General features: G+C 45.3%; 1 protein-coding gene across 1 annotated transcript in view; it reads right to left on the bottom strand.

Annotated features, from left to right (window-relative positions):
- The window catches only part of KIF21B (kinesin family member 21B), a 117,044-nt gene that overhangs the window by 17,762 nt on the left and 74,607 nt on the right, over positions 1 to 24,675 (bottom strand). The window contains exons 20-31 of the mRNA XM_030221415.1: positions 22,180 to 22,374; positions 20,774 to 20,875; positions 18,602 to 18,767; positions 18,056 to 18,116; positions 15,978 to 16,035; positions 13,772 to 13,977; positions 13,122 to 13,196; positions 12,619 to 12,732; positions 3,385 to 3,521; positions 3,022 to 3,202; positions 1,915 to 2,079; positions 113 to 230 (exon numbers count right to left, since the gene is read on the bottom strand). Coding sequence (XP_030077275.1) covers positions 113 to 230; positions 1,915 to 2,079; positions 3,022 to 3,202; positions 3,385 to 3,521; positions 12,619 to 12,732; positions 13,122 to 13,196; positions 13,772 to 13,977; positions 15,978 to 16,035; positions 18,056 to 18,116; positions 18,602 to 18,767; positions 20,774 to 20,875; positions 22,180 to 22,374 — 1,578 coding nt within the window. The remainder of the gene's footprint in view (positions 1 to 112; positions 231 to 1,914; positions 2,080 to 3,021; positions 3,203 to 3,384; positions 3,522 to 12,618; positions 12,733 to 13,121; positions 13,197 to 13,771; positions 13,978 to 15,977; positions 16,036 to 18,055; positions 18,117 to 18,601; positions 18,768 to 20,773; positions 20,876 to 22,179; positions 22,375 to 24,675) is intronic.

The following is a 24,675-nucleotide window of genomic DNA, read 5'->3' as shown; positions in this document are numbered from 1 at the left end:
CAAAGTATTTGAAACAGAATTAGTTCATGGTTAATATAAAATGCCAGCCTTCTACGTTTGCAAAGTTGAAAGTTCTGTCTCACCAAGGTGAAGAGTTTGGAAAGACCCTTACCTTGACATAGTGGTCTTTGGACCCAGTGATAACCAGATCATGATTACTGGGTGTCCTGCTCACAGTCAGACACATCACTGGTCCTATGTGACCTGTCAGTTTGCCCAGAGGTTGTATCCTGTCCGAGAAACAGAGGTAGGTCAATGCAGCCATCAGCAATGTTACCCAGTATTTGATGCATCCCTCAGTTGCTAGAAAATGGGAAGGTTGTAACATGGAATGAATAACTCAATATACTGTTTATTTCTTATACACTTTCTTTAAACACCCACTGCTTGCTATGGCTGGAGTCCAGATGCTGGGATGGTCTGTTTTTATTTATTTGGATTTTGCTCACTTCTTTTCAGTAGTAGCTCAATGTGAAATAGACTCAGGAAGTTCTCGTTAGAGATGTGCAATAATTTAAAGAGACATAGGAAATGCCAGTAATATATCCCCTGTCATTCCACATTAGCGAATAAAAATGAGCATAAAAGACAAATTTTGTTTTTTTTATGTGCCATCAATAGTGCTGGTTCTCTTTACTGCAGGAAAAAAAAAAGAAGTGTGTGCACATTCTCTTCTGGAGGATAAAAAAAAAAAGAAAAGAGTACACACGTTCTCTTCTGGAGGAGAAAAGAGTACACGTTCTCTTCTGGAGGAGAAAAAAAAGAAAAAGAGTAGATGTTCTCTTCTGGAGGAGAAAAAAGAAAAAAAAAAGTACACATTCTCTTCTGGAGGAGAAAAAAAAAGAAAAACAGTACATACATTCTCTTCTGAAGGAGAAAAGAGTACACGTTCTCTTCTGGAAGAGAAAAAAAGAAAGAAAGAGTACACACGTTCTCTTCTGGAGAAGAAAAAAAAAAAAAAAAAAGAGTGTATGCATTCTCTTCTGGAGGAAAAAAAAGCACGCGTGTTCTTTTCTGGAGAGAGAGAAAAAAAAGTGCATGCTCTCTTCTGGAGAAAGAGTGCACAATCTTTCTCAATAGTGCATACATACACAAACCATCATGCATGCACACACCATTAACAAGAGTAAGCATTCTTTCCTCTTAATGACTGCTCCCATGACGATAAAATTACTAAAAAGAGCATTCCTAAAAAAAATGAGAATCGACATGAACTAAACATTTTCAAGATGCCCACCTCTATTTCTCATCTGAACAGATGGCGGGGTTAGTTTATCAATATCTCCACCCTTCCAACATCCTCAGTGAGACTGTCCCTTTGCCAATACTGCTCACAGGACAGAAATAACTTCATTACAGGTTTTTTGACAATTCTTGGTGCAAATTCAGAAGATGAGCCCTTAGATTTCAGTACCAATTCAGCTGTGATTTTGTATGGTGTGGCTGACAAATGAAAGCTTACGTAAAAGATAAGGTGAAGAGGAAGGATACAAGAAAAAAGTTGCTGGGAGAAGAATTTAAGCATTGGAAGGAATGAAATGGAAGGGACAATCTATGAGCAGATAAATGGAGAAGACAAGAGAGAGAAATGCATATAGAGAGAGGCAGGAAGCAGCTCCGCTTCTCTGCTGGATAATAAACGGAAACCCCTTCAGCCTCTGTCTTTTCCACAATCAGCAACTGGGATAGACAGCATCACAGAGCAGACAGCCTCTGGGCTGTGGTTATAACTCTGATCGTTGCCCATCGTTTCCTAAGCTTGCATCTTTAATAAAACACAACACTCCCCTCCTACTCCAAAGGCGATAGATGGTGTTCGTCCGGCCTTGGACCAATGTCCTTACTTTGCCTCTCACCCTCCCTCCCTTTGTTTCATCTCCCACCCATGCAAAGTACTCGGGCATCTCCCAGTACCTGTTCATCTCCCAGATGCGGACGGTGTTGCCCGTGGCAGTGTACAGCGTGGTACCCGTTGGGTTCAGTGCAATCTGGTTGATCTGCTGCTCGCCTTGGGCGCTTGTGATGGTACGGGTTGCGGAACCTACGCAAGCATCTCCTGAGATCACCTGGCCTGAGGAACTGACCAGAAAGAGAATCACAAGGTTAGATAATTCACAAATGCACTCATCAAAGCTACTGCACTCAGAGGAAAGTCCTGGCAGATTACTAGGCTGTAGCAATCGATAACACAAACTAATTGTTCTTGACTAGCACGACAGTTTATTTTTATACCTAGGTAGTTAAATACTCCACTGGCTTGTCAACTGCCTGATCAATTTCAGGTTTCTGCTGGCTGAGAGACTAAGATATTATCCTCCAAAGTCCCTTGGGGAGAAGGGGAAACCATGTGAAGGCCTCAGAAATCTCACCATTTCATTACATAAAATTACATCTTCTGTAAGGCCACTGCATTTCCAGCTGTAAAGTCTCTTCGAATAGGGGCTTAGTTTTGTTTAAGGATAGGTGTTTTATTTTGAAGGGCTTTTGGAAAATGCAAAAAGCAAATGGGCCAAGACCATGAAGTAATGATTGTCCAGGGATATTGTAACAGTAATCATTTTTAAAAATCCCAAAGCTGGGCTTCCTAATCTGATGTTCCTCGGATTCTCTTGGTCTTCCTTGGACTTGCACTAGAGTGGTGTTTTCCCCTGATGTTCCTGACATATTCACCTGGTGTCCCGACCCATTGTGTTGTGTGGATACCCCTGTACGGAGAAAAGAATGCTCTAGAACAAGAGGTCAGGTTATGAGGCTCCATGAAGGTAGACTCAGAAGCAACATCAGAAAGTATTTCTCCCAAGAGTGGTGGAACCATGGAACAAACTGGAATTTATAGCAATGCACTGGCATTCAACTTGGGCACACTAGAGGGACCTAATGGGCTTTACCTACCCATCATATTCTATGCTTACGCCTAACGCTGAGTGACTGATGTCATCCTTATCTCACCTGCCAATCAGTTTGATTGATGGCATACCCATTCCACTACTTACACTTCTAGGCCCATTTCCCCATACGTACGTCAGTGTGCGGACACACTTGGTAGAGTCCCGAATGTCCCACACTTTAACATAGGAGCTGGAGACGGTAAAGACCAGACTGGAGTTGCTGCAGTACTTGACAGACACCACGTTGTTCGGATGCCCCTTTAAGGTGGCAATTTCCTGCCCCGTCACCAAGTTCCACATCTTGCAAGTGCGATCTTGCAAAAGAAGAAGATAAAGGCCTTGTCACAGCAACCTTTGCATAATGCCCCTAATGTTGCGTCATCTCCAAATCTTTACCAGCCCTTACTATCACAACACACCCGTGGGTCATCCTCTATCCCTGAACAGTGGCCTCCGACACACTGCACCACATCCCGCAGGTACTTTGGCTCCTTACCTTTAGACCCTGAGAAGAGCAGCTCATCAGTTGCATCCACACAGAGCACTGGCTTCAGGTGTCCCTCTGCCACGGACACACACTGAAGTGGAGCAGTTCGGGTGGCCTTGGTCCCTCCAATGGGGCTAATCACCCCCCTTGTGTGAGATACAGAGAACATTAGTTAGGGGGGGGGAGACCCTCAGATAAGCCGAAGTTTTAAAACGTATCCCCATCCTACTGGTGACAGATAAGGTTGAAACTTTTCACTTGTGTAAGACTTCTTACTGCACTGGGCCTTCCAACGTCCCATTCCTTCATTTGAAGGGAGCTATCTTGGCTTCTTAGGAGGCGGAAGGAAAGGAGGGCCGTAAAAACAGATTTTTAACCACAGCAGACTAATGGCCCTGTTTACTAAGCAGCATGATAAGGTTAAGGTTTTTAACGTGCGTTAACCATGGCCGTGCATTTACCGCTAAAAATACTAATGCACCTTAGTAAACGGGGCCCTAAGGCTCTCCCATCTCAAGGGCCATAATTTCTTCATCTGTTGTGATTATCCAGTTTCATCTCTGTGTTTGAAGTATTAAAAGCATCTGGTCATGGCCTATACATTGAGCTGCAAGTTAAAAAAACACCATCTGATAGCACGCAGCATGATAAAAGCAGCTACAGTGGGCCAAGGTGAGTTGCTCGACCCCAGATAAGTACATCCTGTGGGGGACACTGAGAATTACTGAAAGGATATAAAACCTGATGCAGGGGTATAGCCAAAGAAATGCAGTTCCCCGAGTCGTTCCCCTCCTTCTTGCGTGCCTCTGTAATGCGGAAGTCAGTGGCGTGTCTCCAGACTCCTCGAACATGTTCAATTCTTCCGCAAACTAAGGATGCACAAGAAGTCTTAGCGTCAGCGGCTGGAGGCACGCCGTCAACTTTTGCATTAATGAAGCAGCGCAAGGAGGAGGAGAGAGGCTGAGGAACTGTATTTCTTTTGCTGGTGGGGCTTCGGCATTCCTGCCAGCCATTTAAGAGGTGCTGCAGTTCTGGAGAGGGCCTGAGCCTAAAGTGTGTGTGTGGGGGGAGGGGGAGGCCCCCAAGGCCACGCCTCTGACCTGATGGCTTTAACTTCAGCAGGGATGTGTCTGTAAATGGGATAATCATTTTTTTACATTTATTATTTAAATAATAAAACAAAAATGTCTTCAAATTCTGAAGTAATGCTACAGAAAGAGCAGAACCCGCTATAGGACTGTTTCACCTACTCCTCCATCTATCAGCTGACACCAGGCAGGAAAACTTGTCAACTTTTTTCTGAAAATCTATGGACAAAGTTTCATCTTTTGTTCTTTTAGGCAATGTTTAACTGACAAATCATAACCCCTTAGGACAGGGGGTTATGACAATACACCACAAATATCCCACCACAAGTACAGCCGGGCAGGAAAAAACCTGGAAGAAAAATGGGTTAATAGCTGGGAGCCATCATATTCTCATGCATGAGTGAACAAAAATCCTTCTCCACAACAGATCCAGGTGAAAAGACATGGATCTGAGCAGGCAGGCTGAGCAGAAGGATTTTTGTAATGCGGCGCTGCAGATTCCATGTCTGGCTATCCTGAGCTGTGCAGACTAGGGTTGAGGGATTCTTTCCTGGTCAGCCCCAAAGGAAAATAATTAAAGCCATCAGTGGTGTCACAGCTAATGCACTATGACCACCATTTATCGCTCACAACCCCACAGTGACCGTGCTCGACCCACAGAGCAACCCTTTAAAAATGCCTGGCATGCAGTGAGGTGGGGCTGAAGGTCATTAATGGCAGGCAAACTGCAGCCTAGGGAAAAAGTTAAATGATTTTTCCATATCCGTGCTGCATCTCCTCTGCACAATGGTTTTTGCAAAATACACACTACTTGGGAAGAGGGCCTGTACTGCTCCCATTCGGAGTCAAATATCCACAACAAATACGTTTCCGATCAAGCACATATTTCACTCTCTCTCATTAATATAAGCTAAGAGGCAGGAACTTGTCTAGAAATTGGGGTCTTCATGGAAGATAAAGGATGGCCTCAAGCAAAAAACCCCTTGATCTAAAACTGTTCCCTAGGGAGGGGAAGATAAATATTTTTCCCTACCCTAACTATTGTTACAGTTATCAGTGTTGCAGATTCATTTGCAGAAGTATGATGGGCTTTTGTTTGCGTCAGCCCTAGATCAATGTTTCCTAAGTCCAGTCCTGGAGAACCCTTTGCCAGTCAGGTTTTCAGGATATCCACAATGAATATGCATGAACTTGATTTGTATACACTGCCTCCGTTAAATGCAAATCTCTTCCAAGCATATTCATTGTGGACATCCTGAAAACCTAATTGGCAGGGGGTACTCCAGGACTGGACTTTGGAAACACTGCCCTCAGGGGCGTAGCCAGACCTTACGGTGGGAGGGGGCGAGAGCCCGAGGTTGGAAGCACATTTTGAGTGCCTCCCCGTTGCTGCGCCTCGCCCCCACCACCACCTCACAAACAAATGCCTTTCCTGGCGGGGGTCCCCAACCCCCGCCAGCTGAAGCCTTCTTCAGCGTCGGTCTCTGGTGCAGCCACGTTCGCTGCCCCGCTCTTCTTTCTTCTTGCTCCTCCTGCCCTGTGCACGCTGACGCTCCTTCTCAGTTTCACGTAAAGGAGCGTCAGCGTGCGCAGGAGCAAGAAGAAAGATGAGCAGGGCAGCGAACGCGGCCTCGCCGGAGACCGGTGCTGAAGAAGATTTCGGATGGCGGGGGTTGGGGACCCCCACCAGCCAATCGAGGGGCCTGGATGAAATTTGTGGGGGCCCAGGCCCCCGTGGCTCCCCCTTAGCTACGCCCCTGACTTAGATTATCACATCAGGAGAGCTGATGGATATTCAGAAGGTGGTTGGATGACAGAACTTCTGGTCCTCTTTCAACCAAACTAAGGGCTCCTTTTACTGAGGTGTGCTAAGGACTACCGTACACCTTAGTAAAAAAGAGCCCTAACTATGTAAAGATCCTTGGCTGATTGGAGTTGGATACAGACTCACAGGGTGAGAAAGAGGGGCATTTTCAATATGACGTCCAAGTCCGACTTTGGACGTTTTGTCATCCAAAATCTAAATAGGAAAGAAGGTCATTTTCAAAAAAGAAAAACGTCTTATTTGAAAATACTGTTTTGAACAAGGTTTTGCGATTTGGACGTTTTGTTTTTTGGTCCATTTTCGGAAAAAAAAAAAACCCGTCCGAGGGCAAAAAGCACAAAATCAAGCCATTGGGATGTAGGAGGAGCCAGCATTTTTAGTAGACTGGTTCCCCTGACATCCCAGGAAAGCAACCTAGGGGCACTACAGTGGACCTCATAAAATGCTCCCAGGTACACATCTCACCATTGCTCCCTTATCTTATCTGCTGATCTCCCCAAAACCCACAACCCCCAACTGTACATCACTAGCACAGTCCTTACGGGTGAAGGGGGCACCTATATGTGGGTACAGTGGGTTTCTGGTGAGCTTTGGAGGGCTCACAGTTTCCTCCACAAGTGTAACAGGTAGGGGGAGGTATGGGCCTGGGTCCACCTGTCTGCAGTGCACTGTTCCCACCACTAGACTACTCCAGTGACCTGTATGCTGTTTTAATGGACCTGAGTATAACATCTGAGGCTGGCAAGTAATGTTTTTCATTACATTTTTGTGGGGTGGGAGGGGGTTAGTGACCACTGGGGGACTAAGGGGAGGTCATCCCTGATTCCCTGCAGTGGTCATCTGGGTATTTAGGGCACCTTTTTGTGCCTTATTTGTTATAAAAACAGGTCTACCTCAAAACGTATAAGTTTTAGTCCAGGACGATATTGTTTTGTTCCATTATGGCTGCAAAACGTCTAAGTCTTAGGAACGCCCAAGACCCAGCCTGAACACGCCCCTGACACGCCCCCTTGAGACGGACACACTTTTGACGGACTTCATTGAAAAATGTCTAAAAATAGGTTTTGAAAATAGCGATTTGGACGTTTTTGTGAGAAAAACATCCATATGCTGCTTTATGCCACTTTTTAGACGTTTTTCCGTTTTCAAAATGAGCCCAAAAGTGACCTGCATAGATTAGGAATGAGGTAGAGAGAGACAGTTGCGTGGGTAAAAGTCACAGCAGCAAAGCAGGGATTAGAACTGAAACACAGGGACAAAGTGATTTGCTCCAAGGTCACACAATTGGTGGCAGAGTTAGGATTAGAGAGGCGGGGGGATTAAAACCACATTCAGACTAGCATAGGGCAACACAGTGAGGGAGCAGAGGGTAACGAAAGATAGCTGTATATACCTTAGAACTTCCGAGAAAGAAGAGTCACTCTCATCAGACCTAGGGACAGAAAATTAGGAGGATTACAGCGGAGACAAACACGGACCGGAAAAGGTTAGTGGTGGAAGTAGGCATGTAAGAAATCTCTACAGTCGGTTATTACATGCAGGAAAGAGGAGAAATGGAGACAGACAAAGGAAGCGCATACGGCAAGAAGAAATGGACTGAATCCTAATACGTGATGGTTTTTCATAAAAGATAAAATACGCATGCTTTCACCTCTGAAACTGGGCCACGGAAACCTACTGTATATGCACAAAGGTATACCTGCTCTTTGACACACACACATAATTTTTGTGTGTTTTGAATGTTCAAATTTCTGTATGTAACTGGAAATCCCTCCCACCCTGCCCCAGGAACATCTCCACTAAGGCCAGGTAAACTGACATGCAAACGTGCAGTATGTGCATGCACTTACCTGCAAACTGGGTGAGAAGTTTCTAAAAGCCTCGATCCATAGGTAGAGCATCACTTTACCCATGGATGTTAAGTCGAAAGTCACCCTCCCTCCAGCGTGAAGCAAGATTACAAAGCTCAACAAATCTTATGATAAGAACTAAAAATGCAGACATCAGGAAATCAGAGGGGACTATGCACATGGATTCAAAAAGTCATTCAGTTCCCCTCTGTCCTGGGGTAGGAATTGGAAACCAAGGGTTTACAGCCATTTTCGTTTTGCTAATAACATTTTTGTCTGTAACTAGCATAAAGTTATAATCCAGCAGCGCAGTTTTCAGCTTTCAAGCACTTTTCATAATACTGAATTCTGAAAGAGCTGGAATCTTGATAACCACCCACCTTTCTGCCTCCAAAGGGGGCTGGAAAACTTTAGTCCTTTTGTTGCGGAGAACTGCTGGGGTTTTTTGTTTGTTTTTTTGAAGGCTTTGGATATGTCAGTGGCGTTCCTAGGGGCGCTGACAGCTGGGGCGGATCGCCGATGCGCAGCGCCCCCCCCCATGCAGCGCGACCCCCCCAGCGAAAGGACACCCCCCCCCACCCCGGCAAAAGAACCCCCTCCCCCCCCGGGTGCACGCCGCTGGGATGGGGTGCCGCACGCCGGTCAGCGTCATTCGTTTCATGCTCCCTCTGCCCCGGAACAGGTTACTTCCTGTTCCGGGGCAGAGGGAGCATGGAAACAAATGATGCTGACCGGCGTGCGACACCCCCCGGCGGCGTGCATCCGGGGCGGACTGCCCCCACCGCCCCCCCCTTGGGACGCCACTGGGATAGGTTAATAATGCAAAACATAATTCAGAGGCTGAAAATGTTGCTGGAGGTGAAGGGGGAAGGCCAGAATAACCTACAGTGAAAAGGGAACTTCCTTTGTTATGCTATTTCAGAGCCTCAAGATGGATGAAGACTATCATCTATAACAAATCACAGGAAAAATCAGGGACTGGGAAAGGGTAGTCTCAGGAGAGGCTGATTGTCCAGATAGGTGAAAGGGTCTGGTGAGGCACTGGCTCAGGGGGCCTGTGGTAAAGGAAACCAAAATCCCAATTCAGTCTACCTTTAAACCAGGGGCATAGCCAGACTTTGGCGGGAGGGGGGTCCAGAGCCTGAGGTGAGGGGGCACATCTTAGCCCCCCTCCTGGTGCAGCCGCCCCCCCCCCCCCCCCCCCATGCCACCAACTTCTCCAAATTGGTCTTAGCCTGTGAAAAAAAAACGCCCACACCAGGCTAAGACCAATTTGGAGAAGTTTTCCTTCTGAAGTTGCTGTATCTTGAGTTCCCCTGAAGACGCCATTTGACTGGCGAAACATGGCCCATGTAGGGAACTTGGGAAGTTGTGTTGTTTTGAATGAAGAAGTTTTGCACTATATATAAAAAAAAGTTATACGCTAACCAGGAATCTGTATGAAGCGACGTGTACACACCATTGACTGCATTAAACCCACTGATTAAGCTAAGTAACAGTGCTACATAATCTGTATTAACAAAAAAATTCTTTTTGGTTTACTTTGAAGATTTGATTGAGTTATAACTTATCAGGAGGAGGCAGGGTGTGCTATGATGTATGGAAAGGTGCTATAACATCTCAGTTCCTGAGTTTAAGTGTATACACCTAAAACTGAGCACATATTATAAAAAATGTTTTCATCTATTCATTGTTTGTATATTTAAATTTTGAAGTTAAAATTGGAGTTTCTGATTTTTACTTATATTCATATACAAGAAACTGACTTTAAGAATACCCAGTGTATATACTCATATCAAGATAGTAATGCCATCTGCATAAAATTAAGATATGCGGTTTTAAACCCTTGAGAGCATTTCCCAATGGCTGTAACAGAAGGTTAAACAATACCGGAGACAGTAGTGATCCCTGAGGGACCCCACAAGTTGCAAACCAAACATCTGACAGGATACCGTGCATCTTAACCCTGTAACGACAACTGATGAAAAGAACCCCCTAAACCAATTCAGCACTGCACATTGTAAACCAAAGCTGTCCAGCATAAATAATAATAAGTCATGATCAACTAGATCAAAGGCACTCGATAGATCAAATTGAATAATTGTGGCACTCTGACCCCAATTCAAAAGATATTTTCTGTGAGCCACTAAAGCTTCCAGAACCTCTCTGTGCTAATCCCTTTCCAAAAGCCTGACTGGGAAGGGTGCAACAAATCACATTTATCAATCAAACATATAAACGGCGAGTGACCGTACTCACTCGCAAATGCGCAGTAGAGACCTTCTCTGCCCCGCCCCCATGTCAATACGTGATGACGGGGGGCAGAACACAGAGGGTCTGTACTGCGCATTTCTGAGGGAGGGATACCGCCGTCTAACGCTCCCCCCACCCGAGTCGCCGCCGCCACCCACCTTCTACCCGGTCGGGCCCTCGCTCCACTATTGAAACAGCGAGGGTCCGGGAACGCAGCACTGAGCTCTGCTGAGCTGCCGACATCGCCCTTCCTTCTTCTTCTCTGCCTCTGTCCCGCCCTCGACGACGTTACGTCACACGAGGGCGGGACAGGCAGAGAAGAAAAATGAAGGCCGACGTCGGCAGCTCAGCAGAGCTCAGTGCTGGGTTCCCGGACCCTCGCTGTTTCAATAGCGGAGCGAGGGCCCGGCCGGGTGGAAGGTGGGTGGTGATGGCTCGGTGGCGGGGGCGGGCCTTTCAACCCCCCCCTTCCTATAATAGCCCGTTTTTACGGGCTCAAAGTCTAGTATAACATAACCCACACCTCCATGATCTTTATCAACAACGGTACAGAAGCTACAAGTCTATAAATCTGAAGTCTCCTGTAAATAGGATTTTTTTTGGTAAGGGGACAGATACCACCCCAGGGCTGCCAATACAAAAAGTTAGCTCAGGGTGCCACGGCCCTGATGATTGGCCTCCTGTGCCACTGTTGCCGACCCTTCTGTACCAGCAGCAAAGCTCAAAGTGCCTTCACGATCAAACCTACATTTGGATATTACGCCAAATCCTTATAAAATTCATGGTTTCCTAATGTATTCTTTTATTTTGTTTAGTTCAACGTTGGACGTGCATTTTATGTTTCGGAATGGGAAGCTCCTTTGTACCATTAATCTTGGAAGGAGGTGGAACATAAACCTGTGAATTATACTAATGTAGCGATACTGAGACACTGGCCATCATCGTTTTAATCCAAGTACCAGCACATCGATATCTGAGTCAGTGGCAGTACCCAAGAAGTTATGTGGGTATGGAAAATGTTCAGTGCTAAACCCACATAGCTAACTGGGCCAAGATAGGACTGCTGTTTATCCAATCCTACTTCCCAGTTAGCTTCCCAGGCACCAGCACTGAATATCACCGATGACCACATTAACTGTTGGCTCCACCCAGACACCGTTTCGGCCCACTGCCTGGGATATTTAGTGACACTGCTTGGTTAGGTATCCTCCTGACCCACTGAGCATGCTTTATCTGGGCAGGAGCCTTTCAAATCATTTTGAATATTGGACCCTAAATTAATAGAAGTTGAGGGGCTAATATTCAGACCGCGGGAGGGAACACTAACTCTTGCGGTCGGCCCGCATATTCAATGCCGAGCTGTTTCCGGTGACCGGAATTGAATATCTGGTTTATTTTTAGCTGGTTTACAGTTAACCAGCTAAGCTGATATTCAAAGATAGCCAGTTACCTTTAAACAAGCTAAAGACATACCAGCTATTTAAGCGGCCTGAATATATTCGGGATAGCCGGCTATATCACGTGATATAGTCCGTTATCTCCTAGGCACTAACCGGGAATGTTCAGCTGGGGTTAACCAGCTAGTCTCTGCTGAATATCGTTGGATAGCTGGTTAAGTGCCATTTAACTGGCCAGGTGCCATTCCTGGCTAGTCAAATGGTTTTGAGTATCGGGGAGGGAGGGTGAGGGGCCCTTTTACTAAGCCTAAACTTCCGGAAAACACTAAAAACCAACCTGTTTAAAAAGGCATACCCTACCGATCCAACATAAACGCCTGATCTCTGCAACACAACAAAACTAAAGAACGTAATGGACATAACACAAACCTTCCGTTAGACGATGCCCTAATGTGGCTGTGCCACATGAACTTTTTCATCTTACCACAACATCACCCTGTATTTGTTCACACCGGACTCTGCAAACGTCTCTCTGGTAATATGTAAGCCACATTGAGCCTACAAATAGGTGGGAAAATGTGGGATACAAATGTAACAAATAATAAATAAATAAATTTAAAAAAAAAGCCGTGTAGGTGCCTACACCCGCCAAACGCATGCCAATTCGGAACTACTGCGTGGCCCGTGCCAAGAAACAGAGAAGATGGCACAACAGGAGACTTGATATACAGAGACTTTCACATGCAGAGCTAACAGGTCAGTGGCTTGTGATGCCCGATCCCTCTGAGGCTGCCTTCCCCCATGTCAGACCCCAAAATAAGCCGCCTTACTTATCCAGTGCGGAGCCCTGGCTCTGGTTGCTGGTCAGGCGAGAGAAAACGTTCCTGTCGTTGCGTGGTCTGGTGGGAGGAGAGGATGGAGGTGTGAAACAGGCATCTGAAGACCTGGAGAGAAGGAGGAGTGTCAACCTATGAACTTGAACATTGGATAGAATTATTTTAATATGTTAGAAACCTGCTGAAAGAGATCCTTATAACGAATTGAAATAGCCTGGCTTAACAGCCTCAAACGTACATGTATAATACAAAGGATACCTTTCAGAGAATCTGGGAAAATTTTACTAATGATTTAATTTACACATTACTATTCCACACATTACAGACAACAAACTTGAACATGGTGGAACATATCATCAAAACAGGCACTTACAATTCAAAATGCTTCCTAAATGAAGCGTATAAATGTGCAACTAAGGAAAAAGAATTTGAATATTTGTCTTTTTGACTGGAGTCTACAGTAATTTTAACATCTCTTTAAAATGTACTGTACTTACCTAGAAGGCTGTCCCCGGTCGTATGATTTTCTCCTCATGAGTGGAGACGTATCTGACCCTCGTCCCTGTCTGGGTCTGGAAGCAGGAATTAAAAATCAGGATTTTATTTCTCTCTCATTCATAAGGACAAGAGTTCTTACTCTCACAAGAGCCAACTTTTAGCCGCCACAAGGTGTAGGACCAAATGGGCTTCACTCCTGCCCCCCATCGTCCCCTACTTGGGATATCAAGCAGGCCCAGGGGGTTGGGGGTCCATTCTGGGAGGGGGGAAGGAAAGGGGGCTTTAATGAAGACTGGAAGATCGTATGTGGGGGGGAGGGGCTTCAAAAATATTAAATAAATAAAAAAGTAATGTAGGTCCCGGACGAAATTCAGTGCGATGAGCTGCATAGTTACACGGATTAGCTATGCGGGTCCTGGCACTGAAGATTTCCAGCACCCACATAACCACTGGCTCCTCCCCAGTGCCACCCCCTCGTATCATCCCTCATCTGTCCACTTTTAACACAGGTGGTCAGAGATGATATTCAGCAGCACTCCTCGGTTTAGTGCCGTTGAGTATTCAGCAGTTGGAGATTTAAGCAGGTCAGAGACTCTCCTACCTACTTAAATCGCTCTGAATATCGGGGCCCACTTCTCATTACACTTACAAAGTGTTTCCTCTGATGGGAAGGCTGAAGGTTCTGGACACCTTCTCCTTGTAATACGGATCCCTGACAGAGAAACCAGTACCGTCTTCTTGAATCTCCATGAGTGAAGCCAGCGACTTAGTGATGTTCTTGGTGGATGCACCCAGAGTTGGCCCCAGATACTCCGCAGACACCGCCTTCATTTGGCCAGACAGTCGGGGCTCCCCCTAGAAAGAGAATGCAGAGCTGATCAAGGCACATTTTGAAAGCCTTCCAGATTCAGGTACCAGGTGTGGTGTGATGGCGAGTCCCTTCTTTACTTCAAGGGAAGCAAGTTCAAATTCCTCTGTCCTGCTGTCTCTGTAACCTTGAGTAAAACCACTAGACTGCCCTGTGCCTGGAGTGGAGGAGTAGCCTGATGGTTAGAGCAGAGAACCAGGGAAGCCAGGGTTCAAATCCCACTGCCACTCCTTGTGATTTGGGGTGAGTCACTTAACCCTCCGTTGTCTCAGGTACAAACTTAAAATTGTAAATCCCCTGGGAACAGGGAAATACCTCATGTACCTAAATGTAACTTGCCTGGTGCTGCTGCCACTAACAAGCCACAAGCTAAATCCAGTTATTCATCTGTGATTGAGTGCCACTGACAGAAGAAAGATATTGTTAGCTCACATAAGTAAAACCTTCCACACAGCCTGCATGCCAAAACATCCACATAGTATCAGTGCGATCACTGCATCACACACATATACAGTGCCTCCAATAACATGGACAGTGTGGATAAATCCAGATACTGTGCCAGCTGAATCTGCACCTCTGGAGTAAACAAGGATTTGAGGAATGAGCTCCCCTCTCTCTGCAGCGAGGACACAGAATATCTGCCACAAGGGTTTCCAGGCTGCATGCCCTATGAAGGTGCACGTGTTGGTTTTAACAGGCTGCCCAGCTGACTGGCAGAGCCATCCATGCATCACTACTAGCCTGTTCTCCGACACAATCGTAGGAAGGAAAAGATTCTGTGATATAAAGTTCTAGAAGCTGTGACACTTCTGGGAAAATCTGGTGTCTTTGCAAACTGTGATACTTTCACCTTTCACTGGTCCAACCAGGGGCAGACTGACCATTCAGGCAACCGGGCAATGCCTGAGGGCCCAGAGTCTCTGTCCGGAAGCCCACTGCACACTACAGCCCTCCCGGTCCTACAAAATGCGCCACTGGTGATCTAGTGGCCTCTGTGGTGGTGGTGGGGGGGGGGGGGACATGTTCTTTCCTGCTCATTGTGCTGGCACCACTGTGTAGCAGCCGAGACTCCCTGCGGAAGTCTCGCGAGGCTGTCGAGACATGAGAGACTACCGCGGGACGCCTCGGCTGCCATTTTGAAAACATGGTGGTGCCGGCAGGCGGAGGAATAGTGGCAGCGCAGTGGACGGGAACATGCTCCCCACCCCCCACCCCACGCAGAGACAACCAGACCACCAGGGCCCTTCAGGTAGGACCGGGGCAGCGGGGATATTGGTTGTGGTGGTAGGGGGCAGCAGCACGGTGGCACTTGAACTTTGAAGACCAGATACTGTAATTCCAGCATCAGTCCAGCAAAAAAGTAGAGATGTACACTTGTTTGAAACTTTGTCTGATTTCATTTTATAAATGAAATGATATCGAAGAAAACAGAAAATTTTGGACTTTTCCCGTATCGTTAATAGTGTGCACTATTCATCCCGATTAAAGAAAAGTTCAGATTAATGTAGCCCTCAAAACAAAATCAAAAATTTTTTTAAAAAACACAAAACTAAATGAAAAATCCCACAAATGGCACAGGAAACTAAACAAAACAAAACAAATATTCGGCCTACACATCCTATAAAAAAAATGTAGAGTGAATCACGAGGACTGAATTCCCCACCGAGTCTTAGCTATACTGTCTGTCTCGTAGGGTAAATAAGATATTAAAACAAAACTTTTGTTTTCTAACTTCCTGTGGATTTCGGTTTCTTGGATCTCCTTGATTTGTGGACTAATAGCCTAGATGTACATTAAATTGTTTTCATTATTTGTTTCTTATAATTATTGTATGGTAATATTCGGGCATATTATTATTATTATTAGCATTTGTATAGCGCTACCAGACACATCTTGTCAAAGATGATTTCGTGTTTGTAACATTGTAACAGCATAAATAAAAACGTTCAACCCCCTCCCCAAACTTCCATGTCTTAACTAAACTTACCTTACACTTAAAGTCATCCTGGCTGGCCGATCCCTTCATGGCAAAAGACTGTGAAAAGCTAAGAGACAGAGCACTTTGTTATCAGAGACTTCATGGCAATGATTAAGCCCAACAAATAGGAATTATAATTGTTACAGAATTCCTCATTGGTGGCTGAATATCAAGGGGTGCAACAAAATGTTTCTACCGCCCATTTTCAGGAACTTAGATCACCGTTTTCCCGGGGTTTATACATGCACCAGTTGCAGTCACCTTCAGTTTCTGCACTGTTGAGTCTGGTTCTGGGAACCTATTTCATAAAAGCAACACAGGCATCTATGTTGTTTTTATAAGTAGGCTTAAAGGGGGGTCTTTGCAAAGGTATTGCCATATCTAAACACAACACTCTTATATAATGAAGTTGAATTTGTCTCCCTCAGAAAAATTAAGAGCTAGGCTGCCTATCCAGATTTCAGTGAAACAACCAGGAGTTTTGTGTGGGTAGATACATGTTTCCCTGCATATAATCTTTTTCAAATCCCCCCCCCTCTACTCCTTGTAGAATAAAGGAATGATGCATAGGCATGAGGAACATGAAGGCCAGCTGTTCAGATCTCACAGCTGCCCCTCAGTGCTTTCAGTGTCCTTTTTCTGCCCTTTGGCAAGCCACTAGTGCATATGGAACTTAACTAACTGATTTTCCCCTTTTTTTCCCCACCCCTCCTGCAGTTTTCTCTCTGCATTTTCTATTCATTTTTTCATTGTCGACCTTTCCATTGGTTGTTGTAACCCATTACAGAGGCCAATCCAGAAGGTGTCACAGTGTGCTGTGACCTCGGTTATGCAAGTATTAAAACTAGCAAATCTCCTGCCCAGATGGCTGCAATGGCAGAAAATTAATACAGAAAGGCACAAGAAGGTGGAACCATTTCATTCACTGGAAACTTTGTAAACATTGCTGCACTAGAGACACACTAGATCACAGCCTTAAGAGAATTATGAAAAATGAAGAGCACTTGGGACATCCCCATTCCAACTGATCAAAAGCTGGACTGAAGGAAGCTCGACATAATAGTAAAAAAAGAGAAAAAAAATCAACAGAACACCATTTATTATAGAGACTAGCCATTAAGCCCACTAAAACGGGCGAGTTTTTTGTTTTCCTATGGCCTCCCCCCCCCCCCCCCGTCCACCAACCCTGCTCTCTCCCCTGCCCTCCCCCTATGTTCAGCAGCCCTCCTCTCTCCCCTGACCTCCCCCCCCGTCCACCAACCCTGCTCTCTCCCCTGCCCTCCACCCATATCCAGAAAACCTCCTCTCTCCCCTGCCTCCCCCATGTTCAGCAACCCTCCTCTTTCCTATGGCCTCCCCCTGTCCACAAACCCTGCTCTCTCCCCTGACCTCCCCCATGTCCAGCAAACCTCCTCTCTCCCCTGACCTCCCCCTCTCCCATCCACCAACCCTGCTCTCTCCCCTGCCCTCCACCCATATCCAGCAACCCTCCTCTTTCCTATGGCCTCCCCCTGTCCACAAACCCTGCTCTCTCCCCTGCCCTCCCCCCATGTCCAGCAACCCTGCTCTCTCCCCTGCCCTCCCCCCATGTCCAGCAACCCTGCTCTCTCCCCTGCCCTCCCCCCATGTCCAGCAACCCTCCTCTTTCCCTTGGCCTCCCGCCCCCCCATCCATCAATGCTGCTCTCTCCCCTGCCCAGCTACCCTCCTCGTCGCCGCTCCCTCCATGCCGGGCCCCCTGCACTGATATGACAGCGCCTCTCACCTCCGTTTTAGCCCCCTGATTTTTTTTTTTTTTTTACATTTTAATAATTTTTCCAATCCCGTGCAGCCCCAACCTCTCGTTAGATTTTCCAGCATTTAGGCAATTGGAAAAGGCTAGTGCATCTCATTACAATAGGGTTTCTACACGATTTGCTCATCTGCATTCCGTTTTCGTTAGCTGCTACCGTTCGGAAAAAAGTGTTTAGTGCATGCCAGGGTTTACTACTTGATCGTTAATGGCTTGTTAAGGGCTTGTTAAGTTTAGTGCATCTGGCCCTCAGTGATTTAGGCTTTCCAGGATGGCAAACCTCTGAATAAACTCACCTGCCTTCCGATGCCATGCTAAATTCTGACACCTCTTCGTCCGTACTGCAGTAACCATTTTCTGGAGCAAGACAAAGAAACCAGAAGATATAAGCAAACATGCTTGGGGGACAGCAAGGGAACACAGATTATACTTTTTATTCAGGAAATATTTTGGGTGTAAATTAGAAATTTAGTTGATTTACGATATGTCTTAAATTGGCTTGTAATGTTCCTGGGGTCTGCCCAGTTCTCCAATTATGTAAGCCACACCAACGGTATGTGTGGGATACAAATGTTATGTAATAATAATGGAAAGGTGGGATGGACTATTGTAGACACGTTGACATCACTAGGGCTGAAGATAAAGCCCATCCCTGGGTAGAAGAAAACAGACCATAAATCTCTTGATGTGAAGAGATTCCAGGTTCTGTCCAACACAGTACCCCAGTGCCTTGATTCAGAGGCACCTGCAGTGTTGAAGGCCTCATGCCCTCAAGGGTTTAGGCTGAGCACACATTTAAGTCATTTCTCTAAACTCTTTATAAGTCTCACTGCTCCGTGTACCTTGCTGCACATTATGAATGAGTGCCTGCAGCTCGGGGTTGGATTCAGCCTTCTCCCGTAATGCATCCAGGATTATGTGATTGTGGGAGGAGCCAGTCATGTCCGTCTGCCTCAGGCGACCTTCCAGTAGGCGGATTTGGGCATCTTTCTGGGCCACTTGTAGTCCCTAAATGAATAAAACATGGTCTTTCTTCAATTTTAGTATCAGAAAGAATGAGAAGATGAAGCAAACAGAGAAATACAGTACAAATTTGCAACACGCACTTGTAAAGCACTTTTGTGAAGTCAATTCTATAACAATTCGCCTTTATATAGGCACCCAGAGAGCATCTGGTTGGCACAGTCTATAAAGGAAAGTATGCAGGTGACTCTGGGCAGGTCATTTAACCCTCCATTGCCCCAGGTACAAAATAAGTACCTGTATATAATATGTAAACTGCTTTGATTGTAACCACAGAAAGGCAGTACATCAAATCCTTTTCTTTGTAGAATACAGTAAAGTCTCGATTATCAGACCTTCGGTAATCTGACTTTTCAGTTATCTGAGAATGGGTCGGTCCCATTTAGGTCAGATAATCGAGACTGTACTGTGCTGTACTAAATAAACAGAGTGCGTGCACCTAGACACAAGCACTTATGCCAGGCATTGAGCTGGTGTTAACTGTTCACGCCTAAGTTAATGGCGATACATATGTAACAAAGTATTCTGCAAGTTACGTGTGTAACTGTATCCTCCACCCAGACGCTGTGCATATGTATACCCATCTGCAAACTAGCATTATTGAAATGTTACAGAATGGTACCGAGGCAGCACGTATGTACATACATGTTTATATGTTAGTAATCTAAACATTTATGTGCATAACTGGCATGTACATTTTTGCCAAAATATAAGGAAACCAAAAAAACCAAACACATTCTATAATCTTCCAGTCAAAGTAAATTAACTAAAAAAAAAAAAAAAGGATCAGAAGTAAATAACTTAATAATAGAGGTACCAAAAAGACTAATAATTTTTTTATTTATGTTACATTTGTACCCCGCACTTTCCCACTCATGGCAGGCTCAATGCGGCTTACATGGGGCAATGGAGGGTTAAGTGACTTGCCCAGAGTCACAAGGAGCTGCCTGTGCCTGACGTGGGAATCGAACTCAGTTCCTCAGGACCAAAGACCACCACCCTAACCACTAGGCCACTCCTCCACTGATGCTACTATTTGAGATTCTACATGGAATGTTGCTATTCCACTAGCAACATTCCATGTAGAAGTCGGCCCTTGCAGATCACCAATGTGGCCGCGCAGGCTTCTGCTTCTGTGAGTCTGACGTCCTGTTACTGAGTTTCTTGAAGTCATTGATGGATTGCTCCTGATATTTCTTCAAAAAAAGAACATTACAGATCATTTAAGGTAAGTTTTTCTCAAGATACGTGTTTTGTTTAGCTGCTATTTTGATGTGAGACTGCATTTTTTAAGCGTATGGTTTTTCCTTCATAATCATTATTAGTCTTCTTGGTATATTTATTATTGTTTACTTCAGGTCCTTTTTTAACACCTACTTAAGGGGCACTTTTACTTACCGCCTGGCTACCGCGTGGCCCCTTGCAGTAATTTCATTTTTTATGCGCGCCAGAAAATATATTTTATTTTCTGGCGCGTGGTAAAAATCTGGCAGTAACTGACTTGATGTGTGTAGGCGATTACCGCATAGTTAATGCGAGAGACCTTATCACTAAGTCAATGAGCCTGCCATGAGTGGGAAAGCGCGGGGTACAAATTTAAAAAAATGGCCGGCGGTAAAGTCTCAGACCCAATTTTATTTTGCTGCACGTCCACTTTCGGCAAAATTTTAAAAAGGCATTTTTTTGCAGGCGCACTGAAAAATGGATCTGCGCGGGCCCAAAACCCGCACCTACACTACCATAGGCCATTTTTCAGCGCACCGTAGTAAAAGGACCCCTTACAGAATTGCCTGCTGTATGCTTGCAGCTTCCACATGGTATATACATTTCTCTAAGAACACATTCACTGTGCCCCACCCAGAGCAGGTACAGAGTGAGCAGCATCAGTGCAAGCTTTCCTCATACCCACTAACCTGCCAATATGCCCTCACTCACTCCAAGACCAGACTCGCACTCAGCAGAGCACCTTCTAAGCTTCAGGTTCTGCTTACCTTGTCAATTGATGCCTTGAGGAAATTGTCCAGCAGGTGGCGAGCCTCGGCAAGAGAACAGGAACTGATGACAACCGAGGTGTCTGTGGAATCCCATTCCTCCTGGGAACGGAAGCATACCAAGATTAAAGAGACTCACAAAAAGGCAGCCAATTGCAGCCCTGTGTGAAAAGCAAATGTGGGAAATGTCTGGCAAAAAAGCTGATTTCTTTTCAGTTCATCTAATAGCAACGCAGCTTTCATGCTCCTGGAGGATGGTGAGGTAAGCAGTATGAGCAACCTCTACTGGTAGCAAAGCAGCCCTGAAAGTTTTAGACCTGGAGCAAACTTCCTAACCATTAGCAGAAATGAACACCAGGAGGAAAGAAAGTAACTGTATCCATTTAGGAGGCAGTTCTGCAGCTGGGCTCTTCCTTTTAGGAACCCCAATGGGATGTAGTGAGATCCTATTCTGTAACGGCACCTGTGCACCCAGAGTTCATTACAGAATGCTTGCGTAACCCAACATCAGCAGACCTGACATTTACATAAGTACTTAAGTATTGCCATACTGGGAAAGACCAAAGGTCCATCAAGCCCAGCATCCTGTTTCCAACAGTGGCCAATCCAGGTCACAAATACCCGGCAAGATCCCAAAAAAGTACAAAACATTTTATATTGCTTATCCCAGAAATAGTGGATTTTCCCCAAGTCCATTTAATAACGGTCTATGGACTTTTCCTTCAGGAAGCCATCCAAACCTTTTTTAAACTCCGCTAAGCTAACTACCTTTACCACATTCTCTGGCAACGAATTCCAGAGTTTAATTACACGTTGAGTGAAGAAACGTTTTCTCCGATACATTTTAAATTTACTACATTGTGGCTTCATCGCATGCCCCCTAGTCCTAGTATTTTTGGAAAGTGTGAACAGACGGTTCACATCTACTCATTCAACTCCACTCATTATTTTATAGACCTCTATCATATCTCCCCTCAGCCGCCTTTTCTCCAAGCTGAAGAGCCCTAGCTGCTTTAGCCTTACACCAGCCACAGACCTGGCAAAACTGAGGTGGTGTAAATTTGGCATGGGCGTGCGTAACAATGTTTTCTGTAAGCTATAAGCATAAGTGGGAGCCCCACCCATGCTCTACCCATATACACGCCCCACTTGCATTTACACACTATGCCACTTGCGCATTACCCTTACAGAACTGCGCTAAGGCTCCCTGCTAGTACTCGGTGCGCAAGCGTACACTTCCCTAAGTAAATGCTACCATTCTGGAAATGTATGCATGTAAAGGGCATAAAAATGCAGGCACTCAGTTACAGAATCAGGGGGTTTAGATGGGATGACCTCTACTGACACAGCTCTACGATCTGCATGGTGGTGACCTAGAGGTCCCCTCCCCCACCCCAGACACTGACCTTGGTCTCCTCAATCTGCATGATGGTGGCCTGACAGTCTGAGAGGCTGTCGTTGATGTAGTCAATGTTGGCAGTGAGCGCCTCTATCTCTTCGGCCAGCTCCTGGAGGCCTCGCTCATCCTCCGAGGCCTCCGTCTGTAACTTCTCCTTCCTTAGCAGCAGTGCTTCCTGTAGAAGAGACAACTCTTCCCGCTTCTGCAAGATCAAAGCAGAGACGGTCAGCTGCTCTCCGAGAGGAAAACAGAATAAGAGACACAAAACTTCAGCCGCCCGATTTTCCAAGCAATTTAAACGGCCTGATAGGGCTCCCAGCTGTTTAAATCACTTGTCCATGGCTAACTGGTGTCGCAGAATATTCGTGAGCTGACCCTGGCTAACTTGTGGGTGGTTCTGGGACAGAACTGGCACTTATGTAGTTAAATGTCGACATTCAGCCCTTAACAACAACCAGGTTGCGAGGCAAAACCAACGAGGATAAAATGTCGACATTCAGCCCTTAACAACAACCTGGTAGCGAGGCAAAACCAACGAGAATTTTCAAAGTTTAAGGGACTATCTTGAATAGGCATTTTTCATATTGAGAAGCAATTCTTACAAAAAAAAGAAAAAAAACCAACAAGAAGAATTTGAAATGAAAATTGCAGACCACAATTGGGAGGATTCCAAGAATAGAAAGAAAATAACAGAGCTCTTACCTGCCCTGTTTACTAAAGCTTAGCTCGAGTTATCTGCAGCAGGACCCATTTTATTCCTATGGGTCTTGTTGCAGATAACTCAAGCTTTAGTAAACAACCCCCTAAATGAGGAAAATAATTTAAATTATTAAATCTAACATTCAGGCACTGAGACTCCAACCCAGATATTTATAATACTCCATTAGCTCAGACTTTCACTGTAATCGCTTCTACACCTGATTTCTTGTGCTGGAAGTTCGCAGCTGTGTTGGATCACAAAATACATATGATGCCTCATGCAGTTGAATCTTACATTTACATGGAAACCGTAAGAAAAATTTAAACCCAAGACTTAGGGTTTCCTGCTTCATAGTGTTTCCTACATGCCTAAGTTTTTTTTTTTTTTTTTTTACAAACATCAGGAAAAATTCTAATCTTATATCCAAGAAATTCTACATTTTGAAAATCAAAATGCAAACATCACTCTGTCCTGAGCAAATACGAAGCGAAACAAAGTGGCAGTTCCAGTCACTATTTCACCAGAAGCTTCCAGCAGGCCAGTAACATCTAATTCAAAGAATTCAGTTTGTATAGGCCCTCCATAGTCTTTCCCAGGAAGTGGGACATAATATATATTATTTAAAGGGGGCATAGTATTTTCAGGAAACTTCAAAATTTCTTATAGAAAACCTCTCTAGGTGCCACTGAGATTATACAAAGAAAATTCAAAATATGTAAGTTTAAAGACCTAGCTCTGTTCTCCATAAATTCCAACCTTCGATGAATAGTCATCTTGCCCACCACCAGAGAGGATCGAGTGCTCTTAATCGATTTTACCTCTATCCAAATTAACATTTCTTTTCAAAGTATTAATTTCAGACTCGGTCAACTGTGATTTAGCCAAAGATTGAGAAGCAGTTTGTGCAAATATTTCACAGAGCTTGTGCACAGATTCCACTGCCTTTCATAGATCTTCAAGAGTGACCACAGGTGGCTTGAGCAAAGAAGGAACAGCAAATGTCGACTAGGAAGTCTCACCTATACCTCCAACTCCCGATTCAGGAGGATTAACAGTCTCTTCCGATCCCTGTAGTTACGACTGTTTCACTTTGCTCAGTCGCTTGACTGGGGGATCTCCCACAGGATTGGGGCTGCCATGCCAGGCTTCTCCTGTACAACTCTCCAACGAAACACGAAGAGCCGGTAGCAGGGGGTGGAGATAATGGGCTCAGCGACACATTGCTGTCCAGCGGTCTCTGCTCTGTCCGCTCCAGCGGGAACGCCCAGACGTGGTTGGGGAACTGTGACAAACTGCTCCATGGATCGCTGCCCCATGGCCATGAGTCAGCATTAAGGTAGGAGGGAGATTCTTTACTCTTTCCAGTCTCTCAAGCATCTTATCCAGCAGCAAAGCAGCAGAGGAAACCCTTTTAGGAATAGAAATTCACGGAGCATCGTCACAGTGCTTCACTATCCGCGGCCATCTTGGAATTGCTTTAAGGACCTTTAATGTTCTCATAAATTCAACACACTTTAGACCCGACACGGCTGTGTTTCAGCATGTGAGCCTGCCTCAAGGGTCAATAAACCTGTAAGCATGAGGTATCGATGTAGATACAGCTAAAATATGTTGAAAAAGAGTGGTCCAATATTAGAGGGTCACTGTGCCCGTATTCTAGTAAAATTCTCATGTTCTGCTTGCTAAAAACTCCAGAAAAGACTGGTGACATACCGCATGCAAAATAGGAACACGGCCGTGTCAGGTCTCAAATGTGTTGAATTTATGAGAACATTAAAGGTCCTTAAATGTTGAAAATCCTCG

Source organism: Microcaecilia unicolor, chromosome 12 (assembly GCF_901765095.1).
Source record: "Microcaecilia unicolor chromosome 12, aMicUni1.1, whole genome shotgun sequence".
NCBI classification, from domain to species: Eukaryota; Metazoa; Chordata; class Amphibia; order Gymnophiona; family Siphonopidae; genus Microcaecilia; species Microcaecilia unicolor.
The sequence above is the reverse complement of the archived record's forward strand: the minus strand, read 5'-3'. Positions and strand labels throughout refer to the sequence as shown.